We start from the raw sequence: 24,376 nt of genomic DNA on the forward strand, positions 1-24,376 counted from the left end.
CTTCTTCTTTTTTTTTTTTTTTTAAATAATGTCAATGTTCAATGCCCAAATTATTTTGATAAGGTGCTGAACATTACTTAATTCAACAAAGCACTCATCTCCTGAAGTGATTATCTTATGCTTAATCTAATCTTTTAACTCTGAGTGCAAGAACCACCAAAGATTTTATACTCTAGCCAGGGATTCTCTTATATGATCTACCTAAAGAACCCTATGTCCAAAATATGTCATTCTTTTAAACACATAAGGAATAGGTTCAGATTTAATGTAGCTGAGAGTAATGAAATGGAATAATCACGATTCAAAATATTTTAACACACACAAAAAGGTAATGAATGAAATAAATGCATAAACTACAAAAATAAGTCGATTTTCTGTGTGACATTTCCTTCTGCTAAGCAACATTAAAAAGGGCAAGCCAAAATTTCTGTAACCACTTTTCTAAGATGCTTTGAGTTATTAATTTTTCTATAACCTATATACAAACTATTAAGCAATTATTCTCTTTAGACCAGTGGTTCTTAACCTTTTTTGCCTGGTGCCCCCCCCCCCTTCAACTATTTGTATGGCCTGGCACTACCTGCTCATTTTTGCACTAGGTTAATGATTCAATAAGATAACGATAATATATTATTAAGCTAACCTAAATTGCCATCAACATATTTGAACCGATAGTTAATTAAAAATGAGTGATTTTGATACAAATTAATTTTTACTCAAAAAAGATGTAAACTTACTGTATTTAATAAGCCAATCATTAATAGCAACCTTGAGCCTGATGAGATCCTGCTAACTTTTCGATATCAGGTTCAATTTCGATATCAGGACAAACAAAGTCTCAAATTTTTAATATTTTTTCAAGTTTATCATTATATGAATACTATTGTAACACCTACTGCCCCCCCCCCCTAGCATTTCCAGCACCCCCAGGGGGGACGCTACCACCCAGGTTAAGAACCACTGCTTTAGACAAACAAAAAACAGTAATGAAGTGTAATAAATGAAATGTATAAACTATGAAACCAGCTTGCAATTTCTTGTGTAACATTTTTTTCCCATGTTAGCATTTTTAAAAGGTATGCCAAAATCAGAAACCACTTCTCTAATGTTTTGAGCTATTAATTTTTACATAGCCTATATTCCAACCAGCAAGCCATCAATACCATGACAAGTCCATTCAGTACAAACTGAAAGAAGACATGTTAACATAAGCCATCCAAAATAATAATATGCATATATGGCAAACATCTCTATAACAAGGGGGGGGGAGAAGTCCGACCACACCTCCTCGCGGCCCCCCCTGGACCCTTGAAGCTCTTGACCAAATTTCTTATGGTCCGATTTCAAGGTGACTAACGTGGCAACGGCACCCATTTTCTAATGAAGAGTCATAAGAGTCATCTCTATAACAAACTCACTCATTCACTAAAACTACTGAAAAGCTGTACTTGAAACTCCATTGGTACAATGCTATTTTAAAAGAAATTCACTATAGCAAACTATCCGCACTAACAAACTTTTCTGATGGTCCCTAATAATGTTACAGTTCGGGTCGACTGTATTATGATGGGTGTATTACAGGTTGTTATTAGTCCATGACACAATATTTTCATACACAGCAATTAAAAATTTGTACAGTTCAATTCTGTGTGAAATGTAATATAAAAGGAATGTAATAAAATAAATAAATAATAAATAAAAAACTAAGTATTTGCAATGGATACACTGAGTTTCTGGTAAGACCATTTTTAAGCAGTGAATGATATAAAACCATAATGTATTTCAAACAACTTACCTTAAATTTTTCCAAGTTTGTTTTCCTTTCTTGTGGCTTCCTGTCACCATGGAGACACACACAAGAATATGGGTTATTTCTATTACGTGGACCTAAAATGCAAAGAGGAGACATCATTTATTATATAATTCAAGCATTTAATGCATATAGAATATTTAATATTTTGTGCATTTATAAATGTACATTCATAAATATGGCATTTGCTTAAAATAAGTTATCTTAAAGTTTTTGCACGTCACTTCTCAACTTTTAAAACATATGTACTTATTCCAAGCTAAGTTAACAATTATTGGGTTCCATTTAAATGTGGCACTTACCAACAAAAAAATAATAATCCTTGCATGTGAGACAGCTACATTTGCATTCATTCTCAACTAAGATGCAAATGTTCTCACAATAGCAGGCTCTTATAACAGCAACATGGTTGTCAGATGAATCTCATATTTGTTCTCCACTGAACAGGCTGTCATTCTGAATCTGACTATAGGAATGGTTGAGTCCATCACATGAATCCTGAAGTAGTTTGAAAAAAGTTCTATGTTTGGTATCATGGTTTCCTCAGATTATCTAACTACCTGAAATGTTTTTCTACATTCATGTAGTTAATGCTATCTATGGAAGAGTAATCTAAACAGATGACCACTTTTTGTTTCTGCTTTTTTTTTTTTTATGGTTGCTGTTCTGAACAGTATTTATTTTTATCTCCTCCACAAGATTTGCATATATCAACCACCTTCCTTAGAAAACTTTATACACTGTAATTCCTCTGCAACCCCTACTGACAGATACATTATACATTCCAACACAATCAGAGATAAAAGGAACAGGAAAAGACTAAAAAAAAATTACACCATAGAATTTGTTTTTTCTTTTTTTGTAGACGCTGGGTTATATTCAGAATGAACAAAAACTTTTAGATATAATTATTAGCTCTCACCAGGAGATATCCCTCTAGAACAGCAATTGCATTAACTCTACAAATTTCCAAATTCCTATGTTATGCCTTGATTTATTTGTGGCACCACTGACAAATGTGTTTGAGGTGTTATGTTTGTGAAGATCAAACCTCGAGTACCTAAGGAAATGCAAATCCCATAACTACAGCTGGAGAAAAAAACAATGATTGAAAAAACAGCAGGTGAACCAGATAGAGAATAATTATTAATACGACCAATATGAGATGCACCAACCTATAGATTTGTTCATGTTTATTCACACTTTCAGCTTAACTTCTCTGCTTTCAATTCTGTTGCATTCCTTTCTTTCTCTCTCACATAATACTAACCTATTCAACAGCTGTAAAACTGATATGTAATCTCATTATACATTCATTCATACAACACATCAAGTCTTTGCAAGCTAATTTTCAGGCACATGGTCTCCTGATGGAAGTCAGAAACAAGCAATTGTCCTCAATCCAAAATATCTTTATATACAAGGCTGGTAAATTTTTAACTGGCTTGCTAAAAGATATGGTGAGTTCATTATCAGCAAACAAGTGCTTAATTTTGTCTGGACTGCTGCTTCTTAGGACAATGACTATCAGGTTCAACACAAGAATTCTAGAATTTCAAAATCTTTAATAGAAGTCGAGCATGGAAACACATTAAGAAGCCATGCAAAATTAAGTGGATGTTTATCAAAAATTAATATTCCTGTAAAATTGCTAGTAAAGCTGCCACATAGAGAACAGTCAGTGGAAAGGAAGAATACAGGGTAATTGTACTCCAAATGGATTTTCCGTGTCACCACATACAAGGTAACTGCCCAAATGTCACTAGCCATTATGAATTGAAGTGCATGCTACAGTTCATATCCATTGTTGGTTTAATAATTGGTTTGCAAAATCCTTGAAAATTTAACAAATGGCTCTCTCTTGAGCCAGTGCAAGATGCCTCAAGCACATCACTATCTTTACGCATACAATATCATACTATATCAAACAATATCTTTATGTATACAATGTACATAGATATTGTTTGAATAGTTCAGTTATGATACTGTTCAGAGTTTAATTTTCAATTGTCAATATTCCCACTGTTTTTGAGAGAGAGAGTATATCTGTGACAAGTTTACAGTATTCAAAGAAAGCTATGAAAGATGGGATTTTTTCTATAAAATTTAGTAAATGTGCACAAGTAAGAATATGAGAGCACCAATTAAATTTTGTCCACTAGAATGCACGTTATTTCAGCATTTTGGTTGGGCAGTTTAAAGGGTAGTATTTCAAATCCATAGAAAAAATATTGTCATAGCACCCAAAGAAAGTAATTTTCATTCTTCAGTCTTAAAACTTACTTTGACTGGATTTGAATCTCCACCCTCCATAATTCCATTTTAATTGGCAGAATAATATTCTAATGGATAATACTTATTCAGATTTGCACATTACTACTTCTAATAGCAGAGCATGTCATTTCTCACTATTTCATCCTAGCCCAAGTTCAATCACATGAAGTTTATTATATTTTCAACATAATAACAATAAAAAGAATAAAACTTTTAACTGCGCGTTCAATGGATAACGGAATTTATTTTCAAATATATTTCATAATTCCCTACATACCTCCACCTAACTGGTTTAAATGATTTTCCATATTATCACAATCTACTTTGGTACGACAAAAGATAATGCACTGATCCATGTTTTGTTCATTGATTGCTCTAACTGTATATTCACCTTTCAGAATCTTTACTGCTTCAGACAATGTTTCTATAAAGTTATAGTAAACAAAAAGAACAAAATTGCAATAATAATTTTATTTAACAAACAAGAACAAATGGAATATATCTAAAATAAAATATAAATACCTACATGGATTTTAACAATGTGCAGTAATCTCTCAATTATCTGACCTTCAAATGAATAAGCCTTCAATAATCAAACCATTAATGTGTTAGGGGTCAACTGACTTCTAGTACAAGATCATGTAATTGTACATTCAGCTATCCAAATCTTCAATTATCCAACTGACTAATTGCTCTCCCATTTTCATTGGATAACTGAGGGATTACTGTATCTTTTTCAGCATCATTTATTTTCCACAGCATTTTTTTCTAAACAAACCATCCTAAATATAGTATCACAAGATTCCTTTAAGAGAATGAACCACTACCATTAAAATTTTTTGAATAGTAGATAAGAGTTTCTTAAATTTTTTTCTTTCTCAATTTTATCATAACTAAAAACTACTTTGTAGTATGAAGTACTATGATGCCACACAATAACAGATTCATTTACATAAGCAATTCATTATTATAAAACATGTACCAAGAAAATTAATGATAATAACTGCTTCAATGGTAATTCTAGCTAAGCATTCAGGTACAACTGTATATATCATTATCGTTTCTCGATATATATATATATATATCTTCAAAGGGTATACAGAATAACACAAAAGCACTATACAATTAAGTGTACATTATTATTATTTTAACTTCAATCATGCCCCTCCCCATAGTGGTCTCATACCAATCCTATGCATGGATAAAGGAGGGTTGACCAAATGGGTATTGATAAGCTGACTGTAAAGGCAAAAAAAACAACAAAAAAAAAAACATAAGTGCTATCTTATGGAAGCATACTGACTCATAAGACACTTGGATGAACAAGATCTATGGTTAGGATTGGACTGACAAGTTGACCCTCCCAGAGAGTTGAAACCAATAACACAAGTAATGCCAGTTGGGAAAACTAGAACTGCTTCAAAACAAACTGGAGAGATACGACTCATTATTGTGATTCATCTTTGTTAAACATGAATGTAGTTAAACGGTCTGTCTCGCTGATGATCTACTCACTGTTGGATGAAAAATATGGGCATTTTTGAATAAAATTCTATATATATATATATTTTTTTTTTGTTAAATGAGTAAGCCGAGAAGGTTTTAAATGTCTAGTGTACATATTCCAGTAAAAGTATTTATTTAAATGAGAGAGAGAGAGATCTACTCCAACTTGCATGGAGCATCTCTACCTGCCAGTCTATATTTGATCTGGCACAGATTCACTGGGCATCAGTGATGGTTCATGTAGTTATCTGGTCAGGGAATTATGTCAAATATGAAGGAGCTGGATTATTTCATGGAAAGAGTAGAACAGTACTGTTAAATTAAAACTTGGTTAGTGAAAGAAATATGCTGATAAGATTCCTTGACCAGATGACCACTCACATTAGACAATGCAGATGAGGAACTGAACTTTTCTGGAAATAGATGGTAATTAAATTATTACTCACTCCTTAGGCACCATTCCCTTTTTTCCATCAAATATGTAATATTGCTAGAAAAAGGAAAGGGTGCCTAAGGAGTGAGTAATGACAACATAAATGAAACAAAAGATGAATGACAATGTACAAGATAAGAAGTATGTCAGAGTGCAATGGGAAGACTATCTAGCAAATGAACAAACAGTATTCAGGAAATACAGAAGTACCATACAGATACTGGAATTATGATAAACAGCAGAAAAAAATTGGCACAAGAACCTTTTTACTAATTAACTTTCAGAAGGCATTCAACAGTACAGAGCACAGGGTAACTTAGGTGGTATTAGAATCAGCACCACTATAATTCTAGTGATAGGTGAAAACTGAGGAATTGGTTTAGAACAAGTAGAGAAAAGAGTTGGGAGTATTCTTCATTATGCACTTGAGAGAGTGATGCCAAAATTGAGAAAATAAAACTGATAATTGTATGAAAATTAATAGTTTGAAATTTTCAATCAGTCATTATACAAAAGATGGGAAAGAGCTAGAAAGCATAGTTCAACTAACATGAAAGGAAGGTTAGAGATTTGGTTTGTTTGTGAACATTATCACTTGAAACATCAAGTGTGTATGAGAGAGAAGGGTAAAACCACAACAGATGAACATGGTTGTGCCTAATAGCTTTTACAAGGGACCACAAGGCATGACTGACACTGGCTCCAAAATCAGATTTTCTATATTTAGTCCTGTTAAAGATGGTTTTCAGAGCCTCCATAGCTCAGTCAGTATAGACGAAGCCCTTTGGTCAGAAAGACATGGGTTCGATCCAGTCAATGACGTGAGGAACCTTTATCTGGTCTCTTGGCTAAAGATGAGTTAGTCGGTCTCATACGGAGGTAGGGTGTTTTTTTTCACCCAGAAACTTGGGTTTTTCAGGGAAGGCAAACCGACCCAGGAACACATGCAGATACAGACATAGGACACACCAGTAGGCATAGGAAAAACCACCTTATCCTCAATACGGTAATGGTTAAATGTAGAAAAATCCTCGACACTGCAAGGTAAAAGAGAAGGGAAGGAATAATAATAAGAAAGATGGTTTTCTAAGTGATGCAAACTTCAGTGTATGCTCTGAATGAACCTGTAATCTCAAGCCACTTACCCCATAATCTGTATTCTTTTCTTTTCTTGGATCCCATGATGCACTTTTTAGAAAACCATGGCTTGGATATGGGTGTTGTACTTGTGTGGCATAATTAAAAACAATTAAACATAATTAAAATTATCTGTAGATAGCTTATTTGTTTTGTGGGGTGCAATAGTATGAAAAACAGATATGAATGAGAGAGAAAGCTTATATTTGGTGAAAGACAGGATAAGAGAAATCATGTACTAATTAGATCTGGAAGTCAAATTTTGTTTAAAACCCTTGAGAGATGCAGTTGCATAAGGTTCAAAGCTAGTTTACTGGGAGCAGACCTCCACATAGCCCGAACTGACTAGAAATTTTGATCTAACGTCCAAACAGATGAGATTTTTCTGAGTCACAACAACAAGTTGTTATATTCAGGCAATAATGATCACGGAAAAGAAGTAGCTATGTTATTCAATGTTAAATACAAGGATAATTTTCTTGAATGGCAGGAAATATAAACTAGAATAAAATGGGCAAATCGCAGAATGGGGAACTAAACCATGAAACTTATACCAATGGTCCCACAGAAGGTTATACTAAGTGGAGAGATTTTTTTTAGACATCAGAGAAGACAGCTGACACAAAGAAAAAGTAAGTCCTTGTTGGAGATCAAAAGAAATTAAAGAAACCACTAAATTAGCTGTAGACAGGAGGGTGTTCAAATCAATTTTAACTTATAGATCTGAGAGTGGGTTAGAAATAAAACAGTTGATGAGATTGGAAAACAAAGATATATGAGTTCTAAGAAATTTTAGGGGAGTGAACAGATGGCATCAGTGGAAGTATGATATTAAAAATGAGGATATCAAGAAAGAACTTGATCATACCAGCATTCAGGTGGTATGGTCATTTAAATAGAATGAGAGAGAAAAGATTAGCAAATCAAGTGATTTTTGTGAGGATAGCAGGAAATCAGTTTGAAGGGAGAGGAATGAGACATACAGTGTGATTGTTAAGTAATAAGATTTATTCAAAGGGCTGTCCTGTAAAAAAATCAAAGTAACAAATGTGTTTATAGTTTTGGCCACTAGAGTATGTTGTAATCGCAGGTGAAACTTTTGATTCAGGTGGCATAGCAGTTTTCGAGTAGCAACCATTGAAGTAAGAGGGTGTGAGTGGAGTGTGTCAGAAGTTGTCATGGAGCAAAGAGTTTTGATAACCTTTTACTATAAATTAGTAAAAACTAATGTAGAAGTATAACAAGATTTAAAAAAAAAAAAGGGGAGGGAGTCCCTGGAGAATGAACCTTGCTTAGATGACTAGTTTCTGTACAACCAAAGGAAAATGTGGTGAAAGCTAGAGAAATTATTGACCACAATGAACGGTCAGTATTATTTAGAAGTAATGCAATGTCTGCATGCAACTTGTTAGGAAAGAACTGTTCAATAACAATTGATTTCCGTTGTCCACCAACACACCACTGCACTGCATGTGAAGCAGTTTCTGCCTTCGAAGTCTGTGTGATCAACCCCCCCCCCCCATTTGCCAGATCTGTCTAGAATAGATTTTTTCCTCTTCCCAAAGATGAAGTGTGCCTTGAAAGGGGGGGGGGAGACGCTTCAAGGGCATTGTGGACATCCAACACAGTATGACCTAGACACTGAAGGAGGCTTCCGTTCAGGACTTCCACCATGACTTCTAACACCTGCACTACAGATGTAAACACTGTGTAGAGTTGGAGGGAGATTATTTTGAATGTGTATAATTGACAATTCCAAATATAGTTCTTTATTTTGATATAATTGTTGCTACATTACCTAACGGGCAACACTGTGTAGACACCTGGTGTGAAACCAAGTCATAATCATCATAAAATTCCTGATATATACCTTCAGTGGGTGTACAGGATAATTATGATAGTACTACATGAAAAAGTTACAATAACATTTCTGTACAATAACATATTTCTGTCTTTTAAGGTGCTATTTAGTGTAACAATCCATATACAACCTGGCAAAGAACACTTGTTTTGCTAACCTTTCCTATCCCATTCTGTTTAAGTACCACCTAAGATTAGCTCTACTAACACATTCCTGAATGCTAACAAATGTCCAGTTCTTCCCTAATATCTTCATTTTTAATGTGATACTGCCATTGATGCCATCTGTTCACTCCACTAATCTTTCTCAGAACTCTCTTATCAGAGGAGACCACAATATGAAAGTTCTAGTTCTGAAAAATAAGTAATGAATAGATAGCATCAATCGTAGAATCATATTAAAAATTAACATATTAGAAAGGAGTGTGATGCTGTTAACATTCAAGTATGTGTGAGCAAAGTTAATCTCAGATAAGGTGAGATTAGCAAAGTGGTTGGATGCCAGGATGGAAGGGGGGGGGGGGAAGGGGAAGATCCAGAGAAAGATAAGAATCTTAGCAGATCACTGAAGTTAGAAGTACTTCAGAAGAACAAAACTATAAGACTTGGCAATATTGGATGCTTGATAGATAAGACTAATTTGGAGGAAACCTGTTATTAAGTTAGTACTAATGTAAACTCTTTATGTAGTACTATCATAGTATACTACACACCCCTTGAGGGTGCATATCACGAATTTGATGAGATGCATTCAGAAATACACCCTCTGTCCAAAAAGAAACCGAACTTTCTAAAAATAGAAGGAACTAGTGGTGCCACCTGTCATACCTTTTTGTTGTCGAAAGCGGCAACCTACATTAGTGTTGTGTCAAGTGTTTATGACATTTGTTTTATTAGAAGCCGAGTTATAGTGCCAACAGTGACAGTGTGTTTTGACGAACGATCGGAAAATGAGTTTCAAACAGAGAGCTGCGAATGACTTGTGTTAAACTAGGTAAAAGTTTTACCGAAACGATCAAATGCTTCAAAAAGCATACGGTGATGAATGCTTATCTCGTACTCAAGTTTACAAGTGGTTTAAGCGATTTCAAAGTGGTCATGAGATGCTTGAGGACGACGAAAAGCAGAGCCATCCAAAAACTGGACTGAGCGAAGTTAAGATCCAAAAAGTGCGTGATTTCATCAAAGAAAACCCAAAATCAACTGTGCACAACATTTTGACTGAGAGTTTGGGCCTTCGTAAATTGAATTCACAATTTGTTCACATCCGATCAACACAAGAGTTGACCAACGACCAAAAAAATGTATCGAATCGAACACTGCAAGGACCTCATTAAAACCGCTCTTAAGGACTCAAACTTCCTTGAAACGATCGTTACTGGCGATGAAATGTGTGTTTTTGAGTATGAGCCTGAAACAAAGTGCCAGAGTACTGAGTGGAGACCATCAGAAGAGGAGCATCCGAAAAAAAGTCACTTGGAGAAGTCAAAGTAAAGACAATGCTGATTTGTTTCTACGATTCCAAGGGCATTATCCACAAAGAATTTGTTCCGCCTGGCCAAGCGGTCAATGGTGAGTTTTATCTCAAAGTTTTGAAGAAATTGATAGTAAGAATTAGTCACTTAAGAATTGGGCTGCCGAGTAAACATGGCTGTACCAGCCTTGATGATGATGATTCACGTGAAGGACGTCCAAAAAGTGTAACAGCAGAAATCATGATCAATTATGATCAAATGCATGTTATGGTATTGGATGACCAGCGAGTCAAAATGTGTGAAATTGCTGAGACTATAGAAATTTCAAAAGAACATGCAGAATATATTTTGCATAAAGAATTGCAAATGAAAAAGCTTTGCACAAGATGGGTGCCGTGTTTGCTCAAAGCAGATCAAAAATGCACTCGCATGAAAATTTCTGAACAGTGCTTGGAGCGTTTTAAAGAATAAAACTGACTTTGTGTGTTGATTTATTACTATGGATGAGACTTGGATTCACCATTACACACCAGAATCCAAACAATGGACAGAAGCCGGTTATTCAGCACTAAAGAAGACAAAGTCGGTTCCATCAGTATGAAAGATCATGGCATCGGTGTTTTGGGATGCTAAAGGCATTTTTAGCATCCCAAATACACAAAAAGTACACTATCTTGAAGAGAGTAAAACAATAACCGGGGAATATTACTCTGATCTTTTAACCAGACTAGACGAAAAAATTTGTGAGAAAAGACCTAGTTTGCAGAAGAAAAAAATCATCTTTTATCAGGACAATGCACCTGCCCACAAGAGTGTTTTGGCAAACGGCAAAATTAAAGGATCTGCACTATGAATTGTTTGGAACATCCACCCTATTCCCCAGATTTGGCTCCCTCTGACTTCTGTCTCTTCCCAAAACTAACACTCTTCCTCGCTGGTCAGCATTTTTTTTTGAATCAAGAGGTGATTGCAGCTGTAGAGGGGTATTTTGCAGATCTTACACGAGAACTACAGGGACAGGATAATGGCACTGAAGCATCACTGGAATAAATGTACTAGTCTTAAGAGTGATTATGTTGAAAAATAAAAATAATTTTGAAATTATAAATTCGTATTTTCATTGTTAGGCCCTGAACTTTTCAGACCACCCTTGTGTGCATGTTTTGTAATTTTTATAAAATTCAATGCTATCATATTTTCTTCCATTTTATGAAGTATATAATACGATTATTGTTAAATAGCCTCTGTTTGTTCTTTGTTCCAACATTTGTAGCAATTTATATGTTTTGAAATAGATTCATGAAATCAAATCGCAATGCCCGATTGCTTGCCTGTGCCCTTCGATATAACATATAACGGAGTCAGTAGAGACAAAGTTCTCTACTGACTCCACTGGGCAACAATGAGTGATACTATTATGTTTAAGTTTTTGTTCAAACATATACACATTACTCTAAGATGATTAGAAAATAAGAATTTTAAACTATATGCCTCTGATAAAAGTTTATATGTTACTGAAATTATAACTCACATAAATTATGTAAGATGTTTGTTAATTTCTATATGTAACACACGCAGAATGAAATGACTTTATGAAATCATTAAACATTTATGTAACTTCTTATCTGAAAAATTAAATAAACTGTTAAATGACTTCTACTGTAATACTTACCATAAGGTAAGTATCATGCCTAAGTATGTACTGCAATTAGACATGGACACTTAATTATTAAGCTCCATTATGTTTCAATCTTAGACATCACAAGTTTTAAGAACACATTCAATTTTTCCATAAAAAAAATAAATCTATTTTCTTTGCATTCTGTGAGTAAGATAGATCTCTTGTGCAATTATTATTCCAGTCTTACATAAATGACAGCTAAAGAATTTATTTTCTATTAGCTTACCTGGAGAAGAACTACCTGGCCGGACATCATCTTTTGCGTGGACACCATCAGTCTACAAAGACCAATTTTGTATACACGATTATCATTTCCATTCTTTAAAATACAACTTAGTAATATTTAAAATGAAAATAAACCATTTTTTTTAATGTTAAACTACAGGTACCTAATTAATGTTATTTCTGTGCCATAACCCAATTAGTGGTCAATTCTCCATTTCTTCTTTTTTGTATTAAAAAACTACTGAAGAGATCACCAAACAATCTGTGAACTACTTTGGGACCAAGTTATTACATTATAAGCAGTTATAGTTTTGTTTAGTGTTTCTTTTGTTGTGTACTTTGCTGTTTATTTTACATTTCTTCCAGTTGTATATTATTACTATTATTATGGAAACCTTCATAAAACCTGAAGACTCATCATGGAGAGGTACCCACTAACCATTATTCAAACAATACCTATATCTTAAATTCATTCATTGATGGGTATCTTGATTCTCCAAGGCAGAAATCTGGTTTAGCACATTCACTGCCAACTACGAGTATACTCATAGTTGGTATATGAGCCTCACAAGCCAACTACGAATATACTCATATGTCGATTACCGACCTCCTATGCTAAGCACGAGTTAACCCATAGTATAAGTACGTTAATTTGGACCCATGGCTTGTGAATAAAGCAGAGAGCATGTCTGGGGGCTTGGTAGAAGGAAAATAATTTCAGAAAAAGTATAGTATATTATAAGAGGTATTGCTGCATAAACCGTGTATCTATTAATGAAAATAAAACAATTTTTTGAAGTTATTTTCAACATATACATATATTTATATACGATATATCATCATCTGAAGGATTATAATCTTCGGAATCGGAACCAAATAATTCATTCCATTCATCATTGCTCATATTAGCGCAAGCTTCTAATTCTTCATCAGTAAGCTTTCTTTTACTGGCCATGGCGTAATTGAAGGTTTTTATTTAGATAATTTTAAATAATTGTAAGACTAGATGTAATAAACCTTACTCCACTGAATGTCATTGACTCTGAACTCAAGTTACACAGTCATCAGCACATGTAAGACATAGGTGTGTGTGTGTGGGGGGGTGATACGAGATTACTTGTAGTTGTGTAGTTGGTGTATGAAACAAAATTCTGTCTGATAAGTCAGCTACGAGATAACTCGTACCGACTTTGTAGAAGTGCCTGGCGTGTGGTAACAAACTATGCCCGAGGAGCCTGGCAGTGAACGTGTTAAGCATTTGCTAACTACATTTTTACATGACTTCCAGGGGTGACCCTTGTTCTTGCCTATAAAATACCTTTTAGTAACATATTTCTATCATATTCCTCTTTTCTGCCAATCAACAAAACATAACCCACAAACGTACAGTATGTCCTCACAGAGAGCACAATAAAGACCAGAAACAATTGTGTCACTTTCTTCCAGATACATTACAATAAACTCAGACAACCAAATCTGTGCACAGCACTTCATATGTGGTATCAAAACTATAGAGCAATATTAATCCCTTTTTTTGTCCTTATTTTCACTTGTGTGCTCATCAATATTAAGTGATCCCATAAACTATTTTGTCCATTTTTGTAATATGCACTCTGACTTTCTCTCTGTTCCCCTCCTCTCTCAAATTCTTAGCATCCCTACTTTCTTGCAGTCCAGTTCCATCAATGTGTATAGACAGCTTGTAGTCTTTTCATCTCAAACCTTACACATTACCTTGCACCATTATCTTTTGTTCATATTGCCAATCTATCTGAATCATCTTGCAGGATCTCTTTAAACCAATGCATACCTCAACAGGACATTCTGCTGAAAACCATCAGTCATTTGCCTTTTTGTGAGTCTTCTCTACCATATACTACTTTTTTTTGACATCTGTCCATCAGCCACCCTCTCATGTTACCACCCTTACCACTCCCATTTGTTCCAATTTACATAATATTTTGCAAAGGCATTTGAGATGCACTACACCAAAGTCCAGTAGAATTACAGTAGTCATTTCTCCACATTCATCTCTTACTTTATGGTAAAACGTAAGAAAATTGTAAGGCATGACCTACCTTTCAAAGTCATGCTGAGATACTCAATTGTCTATAATTTGCTACCTCTCTCTTGGAATTTTCTTTCTATAATGGACCTTAAAGGTCCCATACATGAGAGGTATGGGACCTCTTTATTATGTGAATCTATAATATATTCCAGTCCAATAAATGACAAAAAGTTGAGAAGAAACTTCTTCATATTTGATTTCAAGACCTGTAGATTGTATTCCCTGAGAAACATAGGAGATACTGTTCTAGAGGTCAACAGTAAAAGAAATAAAAAAAAAATTGTTTTGTGAGCAAAACTATGAAAGAGTGATGACCAGCTGCTGCATATTTTCAGTGGATCTGAATGCCTACAAGAAAGTGAATGGATGAATTAGAGAGGGGGGGGGACAATTAATCTAACTGCTCTTTTCTGTACTGAATCAAGTAATTTAGGGCACACCACCCGAAATGTGATGGCATTCAATGGTAGGATGGAACTGATTTGTATAGAGTGAATGCAACAGACAGATGTAAAATAATATTGAGCAAAAGAGAGAGAGAGATCCCAATTTTTTAATTACATATTAATAGACATATTACAATTATTGATGAGGAGGCAATAACTGTAATGTCTATTACCAAAAACAAATCTGATGTTATGATAATCCCAAGAATAGAAATCTCATTTTCTCTTAATGAGATTTCTGTTGTCAAATGTAAGACTGGAAGATTTTTTTGGTGAAAAACAAGAGGATTGTGCTTTATTAGTACACTGAAACTAACAAGATTATTCAAACCTTACTGAGGAATGGTCAGAAGACTATGGAGATTTGTGTAGTGCAAAGTTTGTCTAATGAAGAGGGGCATACTATCATCAAAATGTACTGGAATGGTAGTGGTTGATAGACAGAAGCAAGATAGAAGATGAGAGAGAAAAGGGCACCAGGTGGAACTCGGCATTAGCGTTGTTGAGTCAGAAGATTAGGCACCATACATACATACAAAACGTGTTTCCAAGTCAGAAAGCTAGCAACTTAGTTAGAAATCAGAGGACAGACAAAATGATGGAAGCTTATTTTACAGGCTGTTGTGCTAGACCAATTCTAAAGCCTTGGGGATATCAAGAGCAACCACTTGGGATTTGCCAAATTTTTCAATGATACATCACCCATCATTGGACATATAAGTAGTTGATTGCCACCAGTGGAATCCAGACTAGCAGTCATTTATTATGAGAGGACCTTTAAGGTAGTGTTGATGATTCTCTTCATCCTTTAGAGAAATCGCATTTTGCCCTCTTCCCTCCCTCTCTCTCTCTCTCTCTCTTGGGAGCACGCAAGAGCTGACAAACAGTCCAGCCAGAGGAATTGCCAATTCTTTTGAAAATTCTGTTAACACATGGACTGATATCCCATTTAATTCAAATTCGCTAGTACTATTTATACAGATTTTGTAATATCCTAATCATCTTCAGTTCACCTATCTCTACTCTTACATCAAGCCCTCTCAAGTTGCAGTAAATAGATGCAACCTCACAAAGTGACTGTTCAGTAATTCACCTATTACTTCTGCTTCTGTCATCAGAACTCATTAAAATTGTTATAGTCATCCTTTTTTACTTGCCATACAAATTTTGGTAACTATAAAAATATTCTTAATTGCTCTCATAATATAATTTTGTCTTCCTTATTATGGCAGTCACTTTTGTCTGCGACTTGTAGTGATCGTGTAATGTGTCTATTGAACTGTCTGAAATATGAATAGGAAAGGCATTAATGTTCAGAGTCAGTTTTTCACAGTACCACTGTCCTCAGACGTTGATAGTATTCCTGCATGACTAACAGCAAACTCAATGTTTTGTATGACTTTTTCCTTTAAACACCACAGGTGTTTAAAAGAAAAATGGCATGAGGTGGACTTAAAAGTAGACAAAGACATAATGCAGTTATTTGTTCTGGAAGAAAGCTGTTGAGAGGAAATAATGATCAACCAAAATGAGAAAGTGTTCACTTTTCTTATTTTGATTGATCAAAATTTTGAGGCCAAGAATTATGATTTATTTTATCCAAAGAATGAAATTATTATGTTAACTTTCAGGATTAATGTAGCATTTTGCAAATATTAGTATAACAAAAACAGGAACTATAGCAACTTGGAAATAACCTTGAAATCAGTAGCAAAGAAAGGTATATATATATATATATATATTTATTGGAGTAGATTGAAAAGGACAACAAAGGATGGGAAAAAATAACGAGCAAATATGGATAAGGAGAAAGCAATGAAAAAGGAGAAAGAATGCTTGAATTTGCACCAAAGCATGACATGGCAATCACCAGATAGAAGAACTAAGAACATGCTAAACATGATTCTCATAAGCAAGAAATGGGCCACATCAGTTCAGCAATGTCAAACATTTCAAGATGTAGACATGGAATCATATCATAGCTTAGTGATTGTCAATATTAAGTTGAAACTCAGGCAACAAGTGAAGGCACAATATCAGAGTCAGAGAGATACGAGGAGAATGAGTGAGGAAATTACAGGGAAAGCATATAGGAAAGTGCTAGAGGATGAACTGAAATCTGTTACAGAAAGGGAACTGAGGATAGAAATAATAAAGTGGTTCTGCAATCAAGAAAGCAGTGGAACAAACAGTTCCAAAGACAGAAAAGCTAAAGAAGAGGTGGATCTCACAGGAGACATTAAACATTAAAGATAATTAAAAAAAAAAAAAAAAAGATTAGGAGAGAGATCTCTGTGGAAATGGATGAACATATAGAGCAAAATGCAATGAAGTGAAATCAAAATGGCTGGAGGAACAGTGTGAGGATATCAATAAATACTAAGGTGAATATAAAACAAGAGAAGTATACAAGATGATCAGAAACATAAATAAGAAATGGAGCCCAAAGCAGAGAAACAAATAATGAAAATGATGGAATCTTGATGAACACAGAAGAAATAAGAGAGATGGACAAGATACTGCTCAGAGTTTTATAAGACACAGGGGAGATGTTGAAGTCCAAAAGAAGTTAAGTGATGAATTGGAGGAAATACCACCAAGCACAGAGGAAGAAATAGATATACTGAGGGATGAAATTTTAAAGGCAGCAAAACACCTGAAAAAGCATAAAAACTCTGGGAATGATGAGATCACCACAGAAATGTTGAAACATGGAATGGGAGGAAGGTAAAACACCAAAAGAATGCACAAGATCAATCCTAATACCATTCACAAACAAAAGACTGAACAATATCTCTAACAAATTACAGAACAATATCTCTGACGAGTCATGTGGGAAAAGTACTTATGATTTAATGGAAAGAATAAGGAAACTAATAGAAGAAACTCGAGGAGATGAGCAAGCAAGATTTAGAAGACAGAAGTTATTTGGTACACAGAAGTTACTGTGCACCAAACAATGTTAAGATTGATTGCAGAAAAAGCTGTATGCAAAAATAAAAGTGTTTATATATGTTTTGTTGACTTTTGGAAAGCACTCGACAGTATGGATCAGATAGTGGCATGAGCTGTACTCAAATCTTCTAGAGCAGATAGGAACCTACATGTCTCTTGCAGAACATCAATGCCATTGCAGAGACTGTGAGAAACTGTGGAGAAATAAAGATGGTTCTGGACAACAAGAGGTATGAAACAAGGAGACTCGATATCTCCAAGCATATTTCAAAGTACGAAAATAAACAATTTGCAATTTGTAGATGATGGTCATTACTGAAGAAGATGAAGAGGAACTAAAAAGAACAGTGCTGAAGCTAAGTGAAGAAGGAAAAAGATATGAGCTGTTAATGCACATCGATAAAACAAAAACGATGATATTCGGAGAGAAGAGAATGTAAAAGAATAAAGGTCAATGAACAAGAGTTGGAAGAGGTTAGGAACTTCACATACCTAGGCAGCAACATGACTTATGATTTAAACTGTAAAAAAGAGATAGGATCTTGGATAACAAAAGATAAAGTAAACCTATAGGCACTGGGCAAGATGTGGAAAAGTAAATCAGTGACCTTTCCTATAAAGCTGAAACTTCTGGAAATGTGCATATTCCTAAGTGCTCTCCATGGCTGTCAGACATGGTTAATGGTCAAAGACTCTGTGAAACAAATACTGGCATTCGAAAGAACATGTTATAGAAAGATTCTACAAATTGATTGGGTATAAAAAGTAACAAATGGAGAACTGTATTGCAAAGTAAACCGCAAAGAAAATCTAATGCAGAAAATAATTCAAAAGAAAACTAACATTTTTTTGGACATATCTGCAGAATGGATAACGGTAGGAAGATCAAACCTTGATGCTTGGTATAATGGATGGTATAAACAGAGAAGGACAGCGAAGGCAAAAGTGGATAGACGATGTGAAAGAGTAGTGTGGAGTGTGCAGGATTTGAGTCATCTCACAATGGACAGAGAGAAATGGCAAAGAATGGTGAACCAAGCATCAGACACCAATGGGCAATGATGATGATGAATTTTGATGATTAATAACCAATACTATAACTCCTGATAAATGAATCGCTTAAAGCAGTAGACTCAAATCTCATTATGGTGAATTTATAGGGACTAAAAGGCAGTTCATTATACTGGAAGGTTAGCAACAGTAAATTTCCTTTACAATTGCTGATGACATGGAAGATTTGGTGAGTACTTTTCAGTAGTTGTTAGTTAGTAAGTACACATTCACTATGTTAAATATAACTACAGCATATAATGGCATGCTAAGTGATTGTAAAAAAACAAACATAACTCACTTGAATGCGTTTTTTCATAGTCTTCCAGAGTGCATCCTTCCTGGGATCCACCATACAAACCTGTTACAGAAATGAGATGTAAATATCAGATGCCAAATTAAGAAAAATGAATTATATTTCAGAAATATATGAATTATATTTCAGAAAGAAATGTACATTCTGACATTTATTAAATAACAAATAAGATTCTATAAACTATTATTCCCAAGAGAATTCACAGCATTTTTCCAGCTTTAACTTTTTTTGGAAATCTGCAAACCATGTCAATACATTTTAAAATGTTCTCGCATACATTTAAAGACAAAAGATATCCTTTTATATATATATTCAGGGGAGGGGGGGATTAAGTAAGAGCTGGGCCGTATTTATGTTATTTCCACTACTACTTAGATGAGCAGGCGATGTGGATACCAATAACCACCCAAAAAAAGCAACTAATGATAATTTCTTAATGGTGTGTGCTTATATAATGCAACCTGTCTAGAAATATGCTATTGTGTTTTCACCTAAAAGATTTCTGTGTGCATATTGTCCATTTTGACTGACCCAGTTCCAAGTATTGTGAGGTCATGGAATGGCTAGTTATGATTGGTAATGCCCACTAACTTACACAAGTGATGGCATTACTGCCAATATTCTCTGAGAATATATGCAGCTTGCCATTGGCCATATCATGGTATCAACCACAAATGAAGAGTCTACATTTAGTGTAGTAGTTTCATTAAAAGAAGATCAAAAACGCAATTTATCAAAAGGCGATTTTTCAGTGAAAAATTCACAAAAAATGAGCCATAGCATTCAACACTAAATATGATGCTAATCAAGAAGATTAGCGTCATAAAAAGAAAAAATTCAGAAAAAATCCCACAGAAGGCTCTACTAAGGTAGAAGCGGAGGAATTTTTTCAGGCTCTAGAGAAAGCTACTAACACAATGAAAAAGGAAAAGTTCGGCCTTGTTGGGGATCTAAATAGCAGAGTAGGAAATGATTGTCAGACATACAAAAATGTTTTGGGAAAATTTGGAGAAAAGAGCAAAGCTAATAATAATGGCAAATACCTGTTGGCTTTCTGCTCAGGACATGGACTGGTTATTTCTAACACCATGTTCCAACATAAAATGTGCACAAATTCACATGGAGAGAAGAGGCAAGGAATAAGAAAAGTCTCATTGACTATGTTATTGTTGAAAGTGATGTTTTCTCCCTGGTGCAGGACAGCAGAGTGTACAGAGGATTTGAAATTGGAAGTGATCACTATTTAGTCTTGAGCAGGATAAAATTGAATTTCATATTGAAAAGAATGACATGTAAGAAAGTTTTAAAGCGAATAAAAGTTGAGCAGCTCTCAGATGTGAACTGTAGACTAAAATACACAAAGATTATTGAAAAAAAAAATGAAAGAATTTGAGAACAAGAACCAAACCTTGGAGATTCAGTGGCAAACCTTGAAGAAACACTGATTGATTTAGCCAGAGAGGCATGTCGTGAGGTTGTCTACAAGGACAGAAAAATCAGAACTCCATGGTGGACACAGGAAGTTAAAAAGGCAGTGAAGGAAAAGAAGAAAGCATATCAAAAGTTCCTGGCAAATAAGTCAGCTTGTGCTCTTAGAGAATACAGAGACAAATGTAAGAAAGCTAAATAGTGTGTAAAACTAGCTAAAGAAAATTCCTGGGAGGACTTTGGCAAGAACATAGAAAATAAATATCAAGAAGGTGGTAAGATGTTCTGGAGGTTGTTGAAGAAGCTTAGAAATGGAGTAAAGAGTGCTGTAAAAGGAGTTAGAGATGATAAAGGTGACATGAAAATGAGAGAAAAAGATATCCTTGAAGTATGGAGTAATTACTTCGAAAAATTGCTAAATGAAAAAGCAGTGATAGCACAGTGGTAAAAAACAGGCATACAGTCAGGAATACATATCTACTTGAAGTACAAAAAAGCCATGAAAGGCTTGAAATGTGGAAAGGCAGAAGGAGTAGATGATATTCGACCAGAAATGCTGAAGTATGGTGGTATAAAAGTCTTACAGTGGCTGCAATGCATAGTTCAGAAGGCCTGGACAGAGGGATGAATTCCTGATGATCGGAGTAGCGCTCTCATAGTACCCATATATAAAAAGGGAAATAAAACTGAATGTGAGAATTACAGAGGTATTTCCTTACTGAGTGTTCTGGGCAAGATTTATGCAGTATAATTGAGAAACAGTTGAGAAGAATTGTGGAAGAAAAGCTTGGTTAAGAACAAGCTGGATTCAGGCCAAACCGAGGCTGTCAGGATCAGATCTTCACTTTACGACAATTAGTTGAGAAAGCATGGGAATATAACAAAGATCTGTATTAAGTTTTGTCGATCTGGAAAAGGCATACGACAAGGTGCTAAGAGAGAAGCTATTCAATACGCTACAGTTATATGGTGTCAATGGGGCATTATATAAAGCAATGCTTAGTTTTTAACTGAGTTGCAAGTCAGCAGTTAGAATTGAAGGAAGTACAGGAAGATGGTTTAATGTTAAATCTGGTGTGAGACAAGGATGTACATTATCCCCCTCTGTTATTTATTATCTATATGGATCACATTATGAAGGAAAGTGGTATTAAACGTGATATCAGAATTGGAGATGTTAATGTCAGCTCTTTGCTTTATGCGGACGATGCTATACTTCTAAATAAATCCGCTACAAGTTTGCAAGATTCCCTTACTAAATTGAATAACTGTTGTAATAGATATGGTATGAAGGTCAGCAATAAAAAGACAAAGACAATGAAAATAGGTAGAATCATTGAAAATGTCACCTCTGTTTTGAATGGGGAACCTGTGGAACAAGTAAAACATTTCAGCTACCTAGGCACGATTTTTAGTGAAGATGGCAAATTAAATTTGGAAATAGACAACAGAATCAACAAAGCTGGTATGGTAGGAAGTCAATTGAATAAATTCATATGGAATAAGAGGGAAATTAGTCGGAACGCTAAATTAGCTGTATACAATACAGTGTTCAAACCAGTTTTAACTTAACTTATGGATCTGAGAGCTGGGTCAGAAGTAAAACACTTAACCAAAGACTAGAGACCGCAGATATGAGAGTCCTGAGAAAGATTAGAGGCATAAATAGATGGCATCAATGGCAATATCATATTAAAAACGAGACTATTAGGAAAGAACTTAACATTGTCAGCATCCAGGAATGCATTAGCAGAGCTAATCTCAGGTGGTATGGTTATTTGAACAGAATGGACGAGGAAAGTTTAGCAAAACAAGTGTTCTGTGCCGGGTTGGCAGGAAAACGTCCCAGCGGAAGACTATGTAGTACTATCATATCCTGTACACCCCTTGAGGGTACATGTCAGGAATTTGATGATGATGATTATGAACTGAAAATACAATTGAATAAAAACATAAGTTGAGTGATGCTTTTTTTTTTTTATCTAATTTTCATATCAATCACTTCCTTGTATGTCTTACTACAAATGACCTACCAAAGTACTGCTGTAGCTCACTTCAGTAAATTCAGAAGGCATATACCATGACTTCCCTGAGATCAGGTATGGAACACACTAATTAATATCCATACTTGAATATAGGTTAAAAAAATTACATTTTATGTAGCATCCAGCAGTTCACGACAGAAAATTGAGCAACATACTTGTATAGGGATATTCCTTCATTATTTTCAAAGACAATATTTCAGTGCAATTTTAAAATATTCCTAAGGTTTATTCTTTATTCTAAGATACTGAATATTCACTTGAGCTCTATAAAAGCAGACAGTATCTTATGTGGTTTTGCAGGCACAAAAGTTCCATATGCAATCTGCTTTTCAGCTATGATAAATTCTTTGTTTTGCAATTTCTCAACTTGAAAACAGTGGTCATTTCCCCATTAAGAGTAAGTATGAATATAAATTCTAAGCCAGTATTGTTCCTGTGTATTGGTTGCATGATAAGTGCTGTAGGCATGACAACACTGTCATGCTAGGACAATATCTGTACCTTATCACCCAGCTTTCTTCAAACTGGTTACACAATTATAATTTGGGAGAGAAGTGGCAGATCAGGCTATAATAGTTAATTTTTTATAGTTGAAAATACTGGAATGATAGTCTAATCACAAGTATCATTTGACATGTTAGGTGCAGTCTCTCCATTGTTTTGTAAGCTCTGTGATTGCTGGCATAGGACAGATCTTTGGTTTTACATATGTTAATGACTTCCTGATGTTATGATGGATCATTCCTTGATTTCTATTTAGTGTGCTTTTTGAGTGAATGACCTTGGAGGCTTCTTGAACAACTTGTCGAAGTAATTCTCTTCTAAAGTAGCATGGAGGATGGTTGCCAATTTACAGTTCAACGTTCTTTGACAATATGCACTATGGTCTGTTTTTTTTTCCTTCCTGTTTGTTTTCAACATTGCCCTTGGGGTCTTTGGGGGGATAGCTGTGTAAGGTGGTGACTGGTTTGAATGCCATTCTGATGTTGGCTACCTTGAATATTTTTCTGATACACTACCAATGTATGGAAAACATACTGTGCCTTTGTAATTAATTTTTGTGTTATCACAGGTGGTTCATCAGAAAATAGAAGTTTCTTTAGTACTTTTTTGAGTATTCATTTTGGAGGAACTGATGAAATAGAATTTAAAGTTCTTGTTTTCATTTCATGTCATCATTTATTAGCATGCTTAAGGCTCTATTTTTGAAGGTTTTGATTATATCTAATTTTTGTTGAGGATGATAGAATGAGCTTGCTTGTAGGTACCTGTCTGTGTGGGTTTCTTTCCTATAAGCTTCTAATGATAATCCTCCAGCAATGTTTTTGTTGACAACGATGTCTAAGAATGGTAATTTTCCATTCTTTTTCTACTTCTAATGTGAATTTTATTTTCAAATGTTGATTATTCAGAAAATATAGAAAATCTTCCCGGTCTTTCTGGTGTTTCCAGATGATAAAGATGTCAACTACATCTCTACCATACATGGTTTTAAGGTTTCCTGTTTTATTGCTAATTCTTCAAATTTTTCCATGTATAAGTTGGCAATCAGAGACAATCGAGGTGAGCCCATTGCAAGACTGTATATTTGGTAGCACAATTTTCCTTTCCAAGTGAAGATGAAGATTTTAGGAAATGTTTCAAGAGGCATGTAATGTCCGGAAGAA

General features: G+C 34.8%; 1 protein-coding gene across 1 annotated transcript in view; it reads right to left on the reverse strand.

Moving 5' to 3' along the window:
* Ddx1 (ATP-dependent RNA helicase Ddx1) overlaps window positions 1-24,376 on the reverse strand; it is a 336,696-nt gene that overhangs the window by 67,953 nt on the left and 244,367 nt on the right. Inside the window, exons 22-25 of the mRNA XM_090401751.1 lie at window positions 19,222-19,281; window positions 12,403-12,454; window positions 4,362-4,508; window positions 1,796-1,887 (exon numbers count right to left, since the gene is read on the reverse strand). Of these exons, the coding sequence (XP_090257877.1) occupies window positions 1,796-1,887; window positions 4,362-4,508; window positions 12,403-12,454; window positions 19,222-19,281 (351 nt within the window). The remainder of the gene's footprint in view (window positions 1-1,795; window positions 1,888-4,361; window positions 4,509-12,402; window positions 12,455-19,221; window positions 19,282-24,376) is intronic.

This window comes from Typopeltis vanoorti, chromosome 12, assembly GCF_054136105.1.
Source record: "Typopeltis vanoorti isolate ZY-2024b chromosome 12, IOZ_Tvanoo_1.0, whole genome shotgun sequence".
Lineage (NCBI taxonomy): Eukaryota > Metazoa > Arthropoda > Arachnida > Uropygi > Thelyphonidae > Typopeltis > Typopeltis vanoorti.